The 12,275-nt window shown below is 45.9% G+C and overlaps 1 protein-coding gene across 5 annotated transcripts in view; it reads left to right on the top strand.

Annotated features, from left to right (window-relative positions):
• Positions 1–12,065, top strand: part of NLRX1 (NLR family member X1) — a 74,062-nt gene extending 61,997 nt beyond the window's left edge. For all 5 annotated transcript variants that reach the window (XM_083162708.1, XM_083162710.1, XM_083162707.1 and 2 more), the window contains one exon: positions 11,502–12,065. In XM_083162708.1, coding sequence (XP_083018834.1) covers positions 11,502–11,808 — 307 coding nt within the window. In that variant the 3' untranslated portion in view covers positions 11,809–12,065. The remainder of the gene's footprint in view (positions 1–11,501) is intronic.
• Positions 12,066–12,275: the final 210 nt, after the last annotated feature.

The following is a 12,275-nucleotide window of genomic DNA, read 5'->3' as shown; positions in this document are numbered from 1 at the left end:
TTTGTCTGCGAACATGCTGTGTGTGTGCTATGTTTGTGAATGTATGCTGTGTGTGTACAATCTGTGTATGTATGCTGCATGTGCACATGCTTTATGTATGCTATGTGTGTGTGCAGTCGGTATGTGCGGTAGAAAATGTGTGTGTATGTATGTATGTATGTATGCATACACACACAACGGACGTACGTACGTACATATATGTACGGAAACCCCCCCCATAAGAATCCTGTGTTTGCCCCTGGTGTTAATGTATGTGTATGGTTAATGAATGTGCATGAGGGATATTATGCATTGTAATGAGGTTGTGGTTGATGTAAGAGGAGCTGGTGATTTTGGCTCCAGGTTCTCTGTTTTGTCCTCTGTCTGACAGCAGGTCATTGTACTGTATAAAGGTCCACAATTTCTAGGTCAACCCCAAATGGTAAATATATACCAGTGGTCATGGAACTCGGTCCTCATTACCCCCACACAGTGCATGTATTACAGGTCTCCTCACAAAATCACATGTGAAATAAATAACTCCACCTGCGGACCTTATAAAATGTGTCTGTGAGTAATTAGTGCACCTGTGTACCTGCTGGGTTACCTGCAAAACATGCACTGCGTGGGCTAATGAGGATCGAGTTCCCTGACCACTGATATAGACAAAAGGTCGACATAACAAAATGGAAATTGTTGGCACATGAAAATGTCAGCATGTGTTTGTAATAGGTTTTTTTGCGCACAATTGGTGTACTCCACATTACAAACCATTCTTTGGGTACTTTGCCACATGTATGGTAGAGAAAGAGTTTAAGAAATGCCTGTCGAACATACTGTATGGTGTCAAACTACTGACTGTGGACTAATTCTGGACACCATGCAGCAGTGATTGTGACACCATGTAGGTCCAAAGGGTTTTTTTCACAGCTGATTGCTGTGATGCTAATGTGTAGAGCCCTGCAATCAGTTATGCGCCGCCCAACCAGAGTAAAATCCCGCCCTGTACAAGCCTGCGAAAATATCACAGCCCTTTGATTAGCTGCAAATCCATTTGCAACTGCTCACCATCAAATGATTTTTTCACTGTGTGCAGTCTGTGCGTAGCCCAGGACTTACTCAGTCATTGCGATGGAAACAGACTGATCTAGGACGGAGCTGACGTCACACCCTCCCTTAAAACACTTGGAAATTCCTGCGTTTTCCCTGACACTCCCAGTGACACCCACAAATGCCAGCTTCCTGTCAATCAACATGTGTACCACGCTGGATTTTATCGCATAATGGCCTTGTGCTTGCCTACTGCGAGCCATATGCATGCGCAAGAACAAAGGAAAATGGATAAGATGTCACCATGTTTCAAAATGATCTTGCAATTCTAGATGAGTGGGCAAAAAAATGGAAGATGAGGTTCAATGTAGATAAATGTAAGGTTATGCACCTTGGGAGACACAACCAGTGTGCAAGTTACAACCTTAGCGGAGAGGAACTGGGTAATTCCATACTTGAAAAGGATCTAGGAGTCCAAATAGACAGCAAACTGGGATGTAGTGCCCATTGTAATGTAGCTACAAAAAAGGCCAACAAAATTCTGGCATGTATTAAGAGGGGAATGGAAACTAGGGACTCAAGGGTAATTATGCCACTATATAAAGCATTGGTGAGACCTCACCTCGAGTACGGAGTACAGTTCTGGGCCCCACACTATAAAAAGGACATCATAGAATTAGAAAAAGTCCAAAGGCGAGCAACAAAGCTTATTAGGGGAATGGAGAATTTAAGCTACGGGGAGAAATTAAGCAATTTGGGACTATTTACATTAGAAAAGAGACGTTTAAGGGGGGACTTGCTCAACATGTACAAGTATATCAAGGGCCAATATAAGGAACTGTCACACACCCTCTTTTCTACTAGAAAGGAATCTAGGACACGAGGGCATGAGTATAGATAAGAAGAAAAAAAGATTTCATTCAGCTAGTAGAAAGAATTTCTTTACGGTCAGAACAGTCAAACTCTGGAACTCTCTTCCCAGAGAGGTGGTAACGGCTGGCTCATTAAATGCGTTCAAGGCAAAGTTGGACAAACATTTACTGGAGAAAAACATCCATGGGTACAAATAAGAAATATAATTTGTCTGTAAAATATCAGAACCTACCAAATCAGCAATGGATATCTATACCAGGTTGAACTAGATGGATGCAAGTCTTTTTTCAGCCTTACCTACTATGTAACTATGTAACTACTGTATGTAAGTGGACTACCCTCTGGCACAGCAGCCGATCTTGTCTCAACACCTGATGAGGAGACACCCCTCCCCCCAAAAAAACAGACAAGGACAACAAATACAGATGGAGACACACCGGCGCTTTTTAACATAAAACGTTACTTCCCTTCGAATGTGTGGTATTCAAAATTGATTCTCAAAAGGAATGTAGATGTATCCTCATATGCATGTCTTCATATAAATTTGTCCATGCAAAGGAAAATACATAAATAACATATGGTGAAGTTCGTCTTGTTCGATTCCTCTTTCTACCTGTGTAAAAAGAAGTAGTGTCAGTTTCCCTTCCACCAGATCTGCTCAAGAAATCGTTATGAGTACCCAACATAAGGTCCTTACGCTGTGTGAGAGACCCGGAGGCGGTGTCATGAGCACGCACACAAGGGACACAGACTCTCTGTAGGGAGCGCCCAATCTTTAGTACCCAACGCGGCACAGTTTGCTCAGTCTGATGAACACTGACAGAGGCAGGACTTTTATGAGTTCTGTCCTCTTCCTCTGGGAGCAGCAGCCGCCACCTGGACAAGGTAAACGCCAACTCGTCCGCAGCAGCAGGGAGATATCAACGGCATCTGGCATTAGAGAGATCAAAGTAGCGGTGTCTGGTGCAGGGTAGGTGGAGAGGAGGGGCAGCTGCTGCCAGACAGATGACGTGGTGGTGCATTTCGGTGTCCATGTCGACACAACATGTGCCGACAGGCGGTATTTCATGCTTCACCATCCACTAGGACATAAGGGTATAAAAATAAAAGTCAATTATTTTTTTTTCTGTCAACCTAATGACCCTGTCAACCTTACCCATGTCGACCTTACTCCTGTCGACCTAGGTCAGCAACATGAAGTCGTGACCCAATGCTGAGGTGGTCGACCGAACAACTTGCTGGTGGCCAACTGACCCACACCCTCCCTGACAGTCTCTCTATTGTACGGTCTCTCTACCTCTCACCTTTCTCTTGCTCGCTTCCTGATGCCCTCTCTGTCCCTCTGTGTCTAACCCCTTTCTCTCTCTGACACACACTTTTGTTCTATATCTTTCCCTGACACCCCTTTCTGGTACATTGGGTATATTATTCAATGTAATGAGAAGATGTGCTGGTACACTTCATGAAACTAAATAAATCAACAAATGTGGTGTTCTGGCCTTCAAGAGATTTGTTCCTTTGGTACTTGTTTCCTAGCACGGCCACAAATCTTGGCCATCGGGGGTAATTTGAGTGGCCTGCGACGCGACCGACGCGATGCCCCCGATTTTTCCATTGAAATGCATTGAAAACAGTGAAAAATCGGGTCGGTCGCGTCGTGTGCACCTAAAAATGCTTAAATGGTCCAGGCGCGATGCCCCCGATTTCCCCATAGGGAACAATGTTAAATGCCTCAATTTACCCGCGATGACCACGATTTCCCATAGGAAACAATGTTAAATGGATCAATTTACCCAAATCAGCATAGGAACAATAGTAAATGGGCCAAAAACACCCCTGAACATTGAAATGTCCCCCCAAAAGTAGTTGACGCCACCCCGCCATCAACGTGAACCCGAAGCGTGGCGAGCGCAGCGAGCCCGCGAGGGGCGGCGGTACGCGTCCTCCGACCTTTTCATGCCCTACTATCCACTAGGGCGTGGAGTGAGAATAGAATAGTGTGGCGAGCGCAGCGAGCCACCGAGCCCGAAGCGTGGCGAGCGCACGCAGATACCTTCACAGGTAAACGCGTCCCTTCGCGGGCTTCCCAGGTGTCCGCGTCGCCATGGACACCTGGGAAGCCCGCGAGGTGACGCGCTGCGCTCGCCACGCTTCGGGCTCGGTGGCTCGCTGCGCTCGCCACACTATTCTATTCTCACTCCACGCCCTAGTGGATAGTAGGGCATGAAAAGGCCGGAGGACGCATACCGCCGCCCCTCGCGGGCTCGCTGCGCTCGCCACGCTTCGGGTTCACGTTGATGGCGGGGTGGCGTCAATAACTTTTGGGGGGACATTTCAATGTTCAGGGGTGTTTTTGGGCCATTTACCATTGTTCCCTATGATAATTTGGCTAAATTGAGCCATTTCACATTGTTTCCTATGGGAAATCGTGGTCATCGCGGGTAAATTGAGGCATTTAACATTGTTCTCTATGGGGAAATCGCGGGCATCGCGTCTGGCCATCGCACCCGATTTTTTTTAGCGGCCGCGATGCCCGCGATGGCCCCGATTTTACCCCCGATGACCGCGATTCTGATCGGTGTGGCCGTGCTAGGAAACAAGTACCGTTCCTTTTATTCACTTCCTCTGTGTAACGGAAGTGTCTACTAATCAAGTACAGATGGAGCAGGCTCCATCTTTGCAAGGGCTGGCGATTCCATCTGTAGTTCTGTCCATGTTTTAAAATGTCATGGTTTCTTGTGTTAATTTATGAATACGGTACAACAATATTTGAACATCCGCTTCATGAATCCCCCCCACACTATAAAAACTAGAGATGAGCGGGTCCGGATCTCACCCGACAGATCCGAATCTCGGGATCCGGGTCGGTATCAGTCGGCTCGGGAGTTCCCGCTTCAATTCCGGACCGAAAACGAGGCAAAACGTCATCATCGCGCTGTCGGATTCTCGCAGGAGCGGGATCTTATAAAAGACGCACGCGCGCCCCGCCATCTTCACTCCAATCTTGGAGAGGGAAGAGGGTGGTTGGGAAGCTCCGTGTGCTCTGTGCTGTGCTCCGTGACCTGCCCTGTGCCCTCACTGCCCTGTGCTCCGTGCACTGTGTTGTAGACAGTGAGTGTTTATAGGCCTGAGCCCTGTAGTGTGATTTAACTAACTAGGTGCTGCAGTGCTCACATGCAGGGGCTGCAGTGTCCACTGCCCAGGGGCTGTCCTGTGGCCCGTGCCCTGTTGTGATTTATTTAGCCCTAAGCCCTGTGTTGTGATTTATTTAGCCCTGAGCCCTGTGTTGTGTGATTTAACTAACTCAGTGCTGCAGTGCTCACACGCAGGGGCTGCAGTGCTGCTGAGTAGTACACTGTGTACAGGGGCTGCAGTAATACAAGGGGCTGTGTCCAGTGTGACGGCCTATATCTATTGTCCAGAGTCACGACCTATATCCTGTGTCCAGTGTGACGACATATATCCTGTGTCCAGTGTGACGACATATATCCTGTGTCCAGTGTGACGACATATATCCTGTGTCCAGTGTGACGACATATATCCTGTGTCCAGTGTGACGACATATATCCTGTGTCCAGTGTGACGACATATATCCATTGTCCAGTGTGACGACATATATCCATTGTCCAGTGTGACGACATTTATCCTGTGTCCAGTGTGACGACATTTATCCTGTGTCCAGTGTGACGACATTTATCCTGTGTCCAGTGTGACGACATATATCCAGTGTCCAGTGTGACATCTAACCATTGTGTGACGGTATATATCCAGTGTCCAGCGTGACATATATCCATTGTCCAGTGTGACGACATATGTCCAGTGTGACATCTGACCATTGTGTGACGGCATATATCCTGTGTCCAGCGTGACATATATCCATTGTCCAGTGTGACTCCATATATCCAGGGTCCAGTGTGACATCTAACCATTGTGTGACGGCATATATCCAGTGTCCAGTGTGAGGACATATGTCCAGTGTGACATATCCTGTGTCCAGTGTGACATATCCTGTGTCCAGTGTGACATATCCTGTGTCCAGTGTGACATATCCTGTGTCCAGTGTGACATATCCTGTGTCCAGTGTGACATATCCTGTGTCCAGTGTGACATATCCTGTGTCCAGTGTGACGACATATATCCTGTGTCCAGTGTGACGACATATATCCAGTGTCCAGTGTGACGACATATATCCAGTGTCCAGTGTGACGACATATATCCAGTGTCCAGTGTGACGACATATATCCAGTGTCCAGTGTGACGACATATATCCAGTGTCCAGTGTGACGACATATATCCAGTGTCCAGTGTGACGACATATATCCAGTGTCCAGTGTGACTACATATATCCAGTGTCCAGTGTGACTACATATATCCAGTGTCCAGTGTGACATGTAACCATCCTGTGTCCAGCGTGACATATATCCATTATCCAGCATGACATATATCCATTGTCCAGTGTGACGACATATATCCAGTGTCCAGTGTGACATGTAACCATTGTGTGACGGCATATATCCTGTGTCCAGCGAAAATATGTCCTCATGGACATCCATGGTCTTATCCATTCCTATCATACTTCTTTTTTGGATGGGATGTCCAGAATGGATGGCTGGGTGGGAGAGCCCCAGCAAATCTTTTTCTTGCTCTTTTTTCGTCTTTTTTTGGCTCTTTGAAGCAATAAATATTTTTTTGGGATATGATGGATGAATGGTGGGGAGAGGAAGTCCAAACAGCTGGGGATGGTCATCCAATTAGACCGATTGTGCGGCTTCGGGAGGGACACACGTGAAGTTGTGAAGTGGTGAGGGAGGTAAGGGAACACACGCCTAGCCAGTCATATCAAACGAATTAACCTTAGCGGTAAATTGGGTGACAGATGTCACAGACTGATAGACCTCACAACCTAGATAGGGGTCTATAAGGGTAGACTAGATAGGGATCTCCAAACCAGGGGTCTTAGAGAGGTGGAGGAACTCGATTATCTGCCACCAATTACCCCCCTCCCCTCCACCCATTAGGTGATGGATGAGGAGGCAACTGGTAATGTTTCCAGAGTTCATCAACCTGATCACGGCAGATAGGGGTCTTATTAGATTTTAAACTGATCAGAACAGATAAACACTTGCCGCAGGTTAGAAGTCAGTCGCTGCACAGACCGGCGGCTGCGCAGGAAACTCATACAGGGGAAATTGGCCCAACTACAGTAAATGAAAACAATTTTGTGAGCTGTGAAGTGATCAAAATTGACTAGAAATGAGTGGAAACTAATGACATTGAGCTTAATAACACTTTAGGGGCAAAAACAGGCCCAAATTCTGTTATTTTAGCAATTTTTAGCATTTTTCCCAAAAAATCCAGATCCAAAACCAAAACCCGCAAGGGTGGTTTTGCCAAAACCAATACAGATCCAAAACACGAAGGGAGATCCAGATCCAAAACCAAAACCCGAAAAAGTGGCCGCCGCACATCTCTAATAAAAACAAGTATCATGCTGATTTTTTTTTGTGTGTGGTACAGTAGTTATGTATACCTTTTGTTAAGGACCTAAAATTAATTTGGATGTCTAATGCTGATTTATTGTTTTTGTTTTTAAGTCTGTTCGGAAAAAGGGCATTTTTGCCGTAATTTATAACCTAAGACAGACAGTCATTTAGTTTTGATTTTTGGATTCAGGGGGAAAAGTTACCTTAGGGGTCTAAGGGGCATATGTATTAACCTGCCCTTAACGTTTGTAAAATAACGGGTCCCACTTCTGCATAACGTGGAGAAGCAGGCACCTATTATTGACTGATGTATTACCCCCTCCCTCCCCTCAAAGCGCTGGTAAGGAGAGCTGTTATGCCCAGCATTAACGGCTCTCCTTATCGGTGCCACCACAGTGCTGCGCATGCGCATTTAAGAACAAACACTTCTCTCCCCCGGCCGGTTCTCTGGGCATGGGCAGGATCTCGCATTTATTAGATCTCGCGTGCAGTCCGGAGCCAGCGGCAGTGGGTGTAGGACATCGCTAGCCCTCAGCTGGCTGGCGCAGCTGTTTACTGGGGGGATTGCAGGGGAAAGCCCCGTCAAACGTTACTCGACAGGATGTCCATAGCGCGCATTGAGTGCACCAGTAATACATTTCAAAACACCCCCTTCCCAGTTAACTAGCGTTAATGCTAACTCATACATCTGCCCCTAAATGTAATGGTGATTCCTTAATAAACACCTGTGGTACTTCAAATAAACTGGATAAAGAATCCACGATTATTAAATACATTAAAACTCAATATTTAATAAACTAATTACCAATCAAGATATTGGCAGAAATAGTTATTTTGACATCCTCTATTAAATAAAAAAATTGGGAAAAATCACAGATGGGTGGTGGACACACCCCTGGTTGAAATGAAATGGAATGACTCTGCCCTCCATTCCCTATTGCCTTGTTCTAGCATTTACCAACCTGTGTATATGGATATGGTACAGCAGACCTGAAGTTAGAATCAATTTGTAATATCAAATAAGAAACCAAGGGTGGGCAGGTTTTTTGAATAACAAATCTCTTATATATTTGGCTACATCTGTCACTCAAAGTGTGTGAGTGTGTGTATAACAGGAGGGACACATTGCTCTGTTTCTGGACTTCTCCCTTAATTAATGATTGCCAGCACCTTTCTAATCAATTAATAACATGTGTGAAACAGGTGATGGCAATCATACATTATGAGGGAAGTCCAGAAACAGAGCAATGTGTCCCTCCTGGAGAGGGTCATGTTGGGAGGTATGTGACTGACTCACATGACAGAGAACCAACCCAGTGAGCCCACAGTGCCAGACATCCTCTGCCTCCCCATGTTGCTCGGCAAAGACACTGCACCAGGTGTGCGCCGCCCCACCCACGATTCACGCCCCCCCTGCGATTCGCGGCACCCCCCGCGACCCCCCCCCCTCCTGCGATTCGCGGCAAACCCCCCCCCCCCCCATGGCTATGGTCGACAATGAAAAAGGTTGACATGAGATTTTGAGATTTATTTTTCATTTTTTTAATATTCTCATATTCATTCTCATGTGTCGACATGGAAACCAATGAAATGCCACACTTATGTCAACATTTACATGTGTTGACCTTTCTGTGTTGATTTTTTCTTGTGGCGATTCGCGGCACCCCCCCTGCGACCACCCCCTCCCGTGATTCGCGGCATCACCCCACCCTGTGACCCCCCCTCCCGCGATTCGCCGCCAACCCCCCTCCCACGATTCGCGGCAACCCCCCGCGACCCACCCCTCCTGCGATTCGCGGCAACCCCCCTGCCCCCGCGACCCCCCCTCCTGCAATTCGCTGCAACCCCCCCCCGCGACCCCCCCTCCCGCAATTCACGGCACCCAACCCCCGCGACCCCCCCTCCCGCAATTCGCAACCCTCCCTTGCGCGATTCACGCCCCACTCCTGCGCTTTGCGGACCCCCGCCCCCTCCCGAGATTCACCGACACCTGCACCCCCCTCCCGCAATTCTGCCCCCTCCCTCGATTTACGGCACCCCCCGCGCCCCTCCCACAATTCACGGCACCCCTGCTCCCCTCTTTAGTCCCCCGTATGCCCACACACCCCTATCACTACCCAGCTTCCTGCTCTCCTGAACCATAACTTCCACCACTGGGGAGTCGCTGACGCTGTGTTGCCCACATACCCCTATCATGCCTCATAGCCCAGCCTCCTGCTCTCATGCACCCTAACTTCATCCCAGTAGGAGGAGACACTGACTCAGGGCCACCGTCCTGTACTCCTGTACTGCCATGCTGGACCCTCACCCACTGGCAGAAGCTGCACTGTGTCTTACACCCTCCTCTTTAGTCCCCCTTATGCCCACACACCCCTATCACTGCCCAGCCTTCTGTTTTCCTGTGTTGTGAACTCCGCCAGTGGGGAGCCGCTGACTCAAAAACACCCTACTATACTATTGCACACACACACACACCCACAAATGTCACTGTACCATCCACACTATCAATGTACATCTTACTCTGTAACTGCTTTTTAATTAAACAAAACAATACACACCCCCTTCCAAATCATATGCTCTCTATTTAACACATTTCACCTATAACTCAAGTTGCAATACAGGCATCTTTCATACAATTCTAACCAAATTTCTCACAATACAAATGTTCACAAATTAAGGGGGCACAGCCCCTTACGACGGTGTGAAGAGCGCCCGTAGGGCGCGATGAATCACCTAGTTCATTTATATATCGCATCGTAGCCCACCCTAGTAGTGGACATTCCTTTTTTTTATTTTCTGATGTCATTTTACTGATGTTTTTTGTATGTAACAGTAATAAATTATGTTTTCATAATTTATCTTGTTTTATTGCATGTATCTAAATGCACCCCAGTGCTGTTATTCATAAATTTCCTTTCATTACTTAATTACATCTATACATTTATACTACTAATGTATACATATTGCTCTATAGTTACATGCATTCCACGGCGCCATATTTCTGCAGGGCATTAAAATATACATGTACATATGTGTCCATATAAATCTCGCCTCCTTGCAGGTAAAACAGTCCTTCCAATTGCGACATGCCATGGTGTGACTTAGTAGCGCAGAGCGACTTTGCATGCAACTTTTATCATTAAAATGTGTTTTATTTGAAAAGTTATGTGAATGAAACACCCAAGCATCTTCTGCTAGTTAAAATCATTTGCAACTTGCTTGTATTCTTTGTATCTGCATACAAAATTTTACGTTAGTGTTTCCCAGAACAACATTGTAATGTAGAATCTCATAAACAGATAATTTGCATACAGAATATAGGCTATATATATATATATATATATATATATATATATATATATATATATATATATATATATATATATATATATATATACACACACACACAGTATATGGTACTTGTTTCCTAGCACGGCGCCCATCGCATCACATACCATAAGCCATACAATGGTATGCGATGCGACGCGATTGGCACCCGATGGTATACAACTTAAAATTGTATACCATTGTATATGGCATACAATGTGATGCGATTTTAAATTGTATAAGCACCCTAATGGGTGCTTACAATGTTAAATGCACCCCCATGCCATCCCCACTATGAATGTCAACCTGACTGAATCGTAGCGAGCCCGCGAGGGGCGGTGGTACGCGTCCTCCGACCTTTTCATACCCCCACCATCCACGTCGGGGTGGAGTTGATTTTAGATAGTGTGGCAAGCGCCACACTATCGCGCACTCACCACCCTTCAGGCTCGGTGGCTCGCTGCGCTCGCCACACTATCTAAAATCAACTCCACGCCGACGTGGATAGTGGGGGTATGAAAAGGTCTGAGGACGCGTACCGCCGCCCCTGGCGGGCTCGCCACGCTTCGGGTTGACATTCATAGTGGTGGTGCATTTAACATTGTAAGTACCCATTGGGGGCTTATACAATTTAAAATCGCATATGGCATGCGATGAAAAAAATGCATATATATATTTAATTCCGCAGAAGCTGCTTATAACCTATAATGGTGTTATCTGTTTTGCAATATGTGCAATTATGATTTAGAAAGAAACACAGATTTCTCTTTTTATTTCTCTTCTCTGCAGTCTCTACTTTAATGAACTGTCGGACAGTGGTCTTCGAGCGATGCAGGCTTTGGGAGACGTCAGAGTCCTTGTGTCTCTTACAGAAGGACGAGATGCATCACGTCATTGGGCTCTAATATTAAGGGAGGTGAGGGCCAATGCTGGAGGCTGGGATCATGCACGAATGAGTGCTCACCTTACTCTGCTTTTACGAGATTTGCAAAGTAGCCGGGCACTTACCCAAAATCTGTGGCGCAAAGTGCGAATACTCCGTGTGGAGACTGAGGTCAAACGTATGCTGAGTAGCATTCAACAGGGAAAGCTGTGACAGTATGTTGTTTTCTAACCAATTTGCTGAAAATGTAGTTTATGTAGATCAATACATAACTGGAAGTAAAGTTCAGAAGCGCTTATTGATGGTACAGTATAAGCTGCATGTGCAGTTTTATGTATCTGCACTTATCTTCTTTATTATATCTATGCAATAAAATTACTATATATTGTTACTTAACGATCATCAGGGGGGCAGTGTTTACCATTTTGACATCTCTGTAGCAAAAAATAAAAGACTTTTATTTGAATTTCTATTTTGTTGTATTTTTTTTTCTGTGTAATTCCCCAGTGGATAACGGATAAAATAATTGTATTCTCTGAATGTGTTACACTATAGTTGCCAGCATTTGGGGTGTTTTTTCCTTTATCTACTGCCCCAGTAAGGTCACTAAGGCACCTTTTTAGTTTTCAGTGTTTTGTTTGGTGGTAATTTGTAGAGATTAAAACATAGAAACATATAAT

The sequence above is a fragment of the Crinia signifera genome, chromosome 19 (genome assembly GCF_055691185.1).
Source record: "Crinia signifera chromosome 19, ASM5569118v1, whole genome shotgun sequence".
NCBI lineage: Eukaryota > Metazoa > Chordata > Amphibia > Anura > Myobatrachidae > Crinia > Crinia signifera.
The sequence above is the reverse complement of the archived record's forward strand: the minus strand, read 5'-3'. Positions and strand labels throughout refer to the sequence as shown.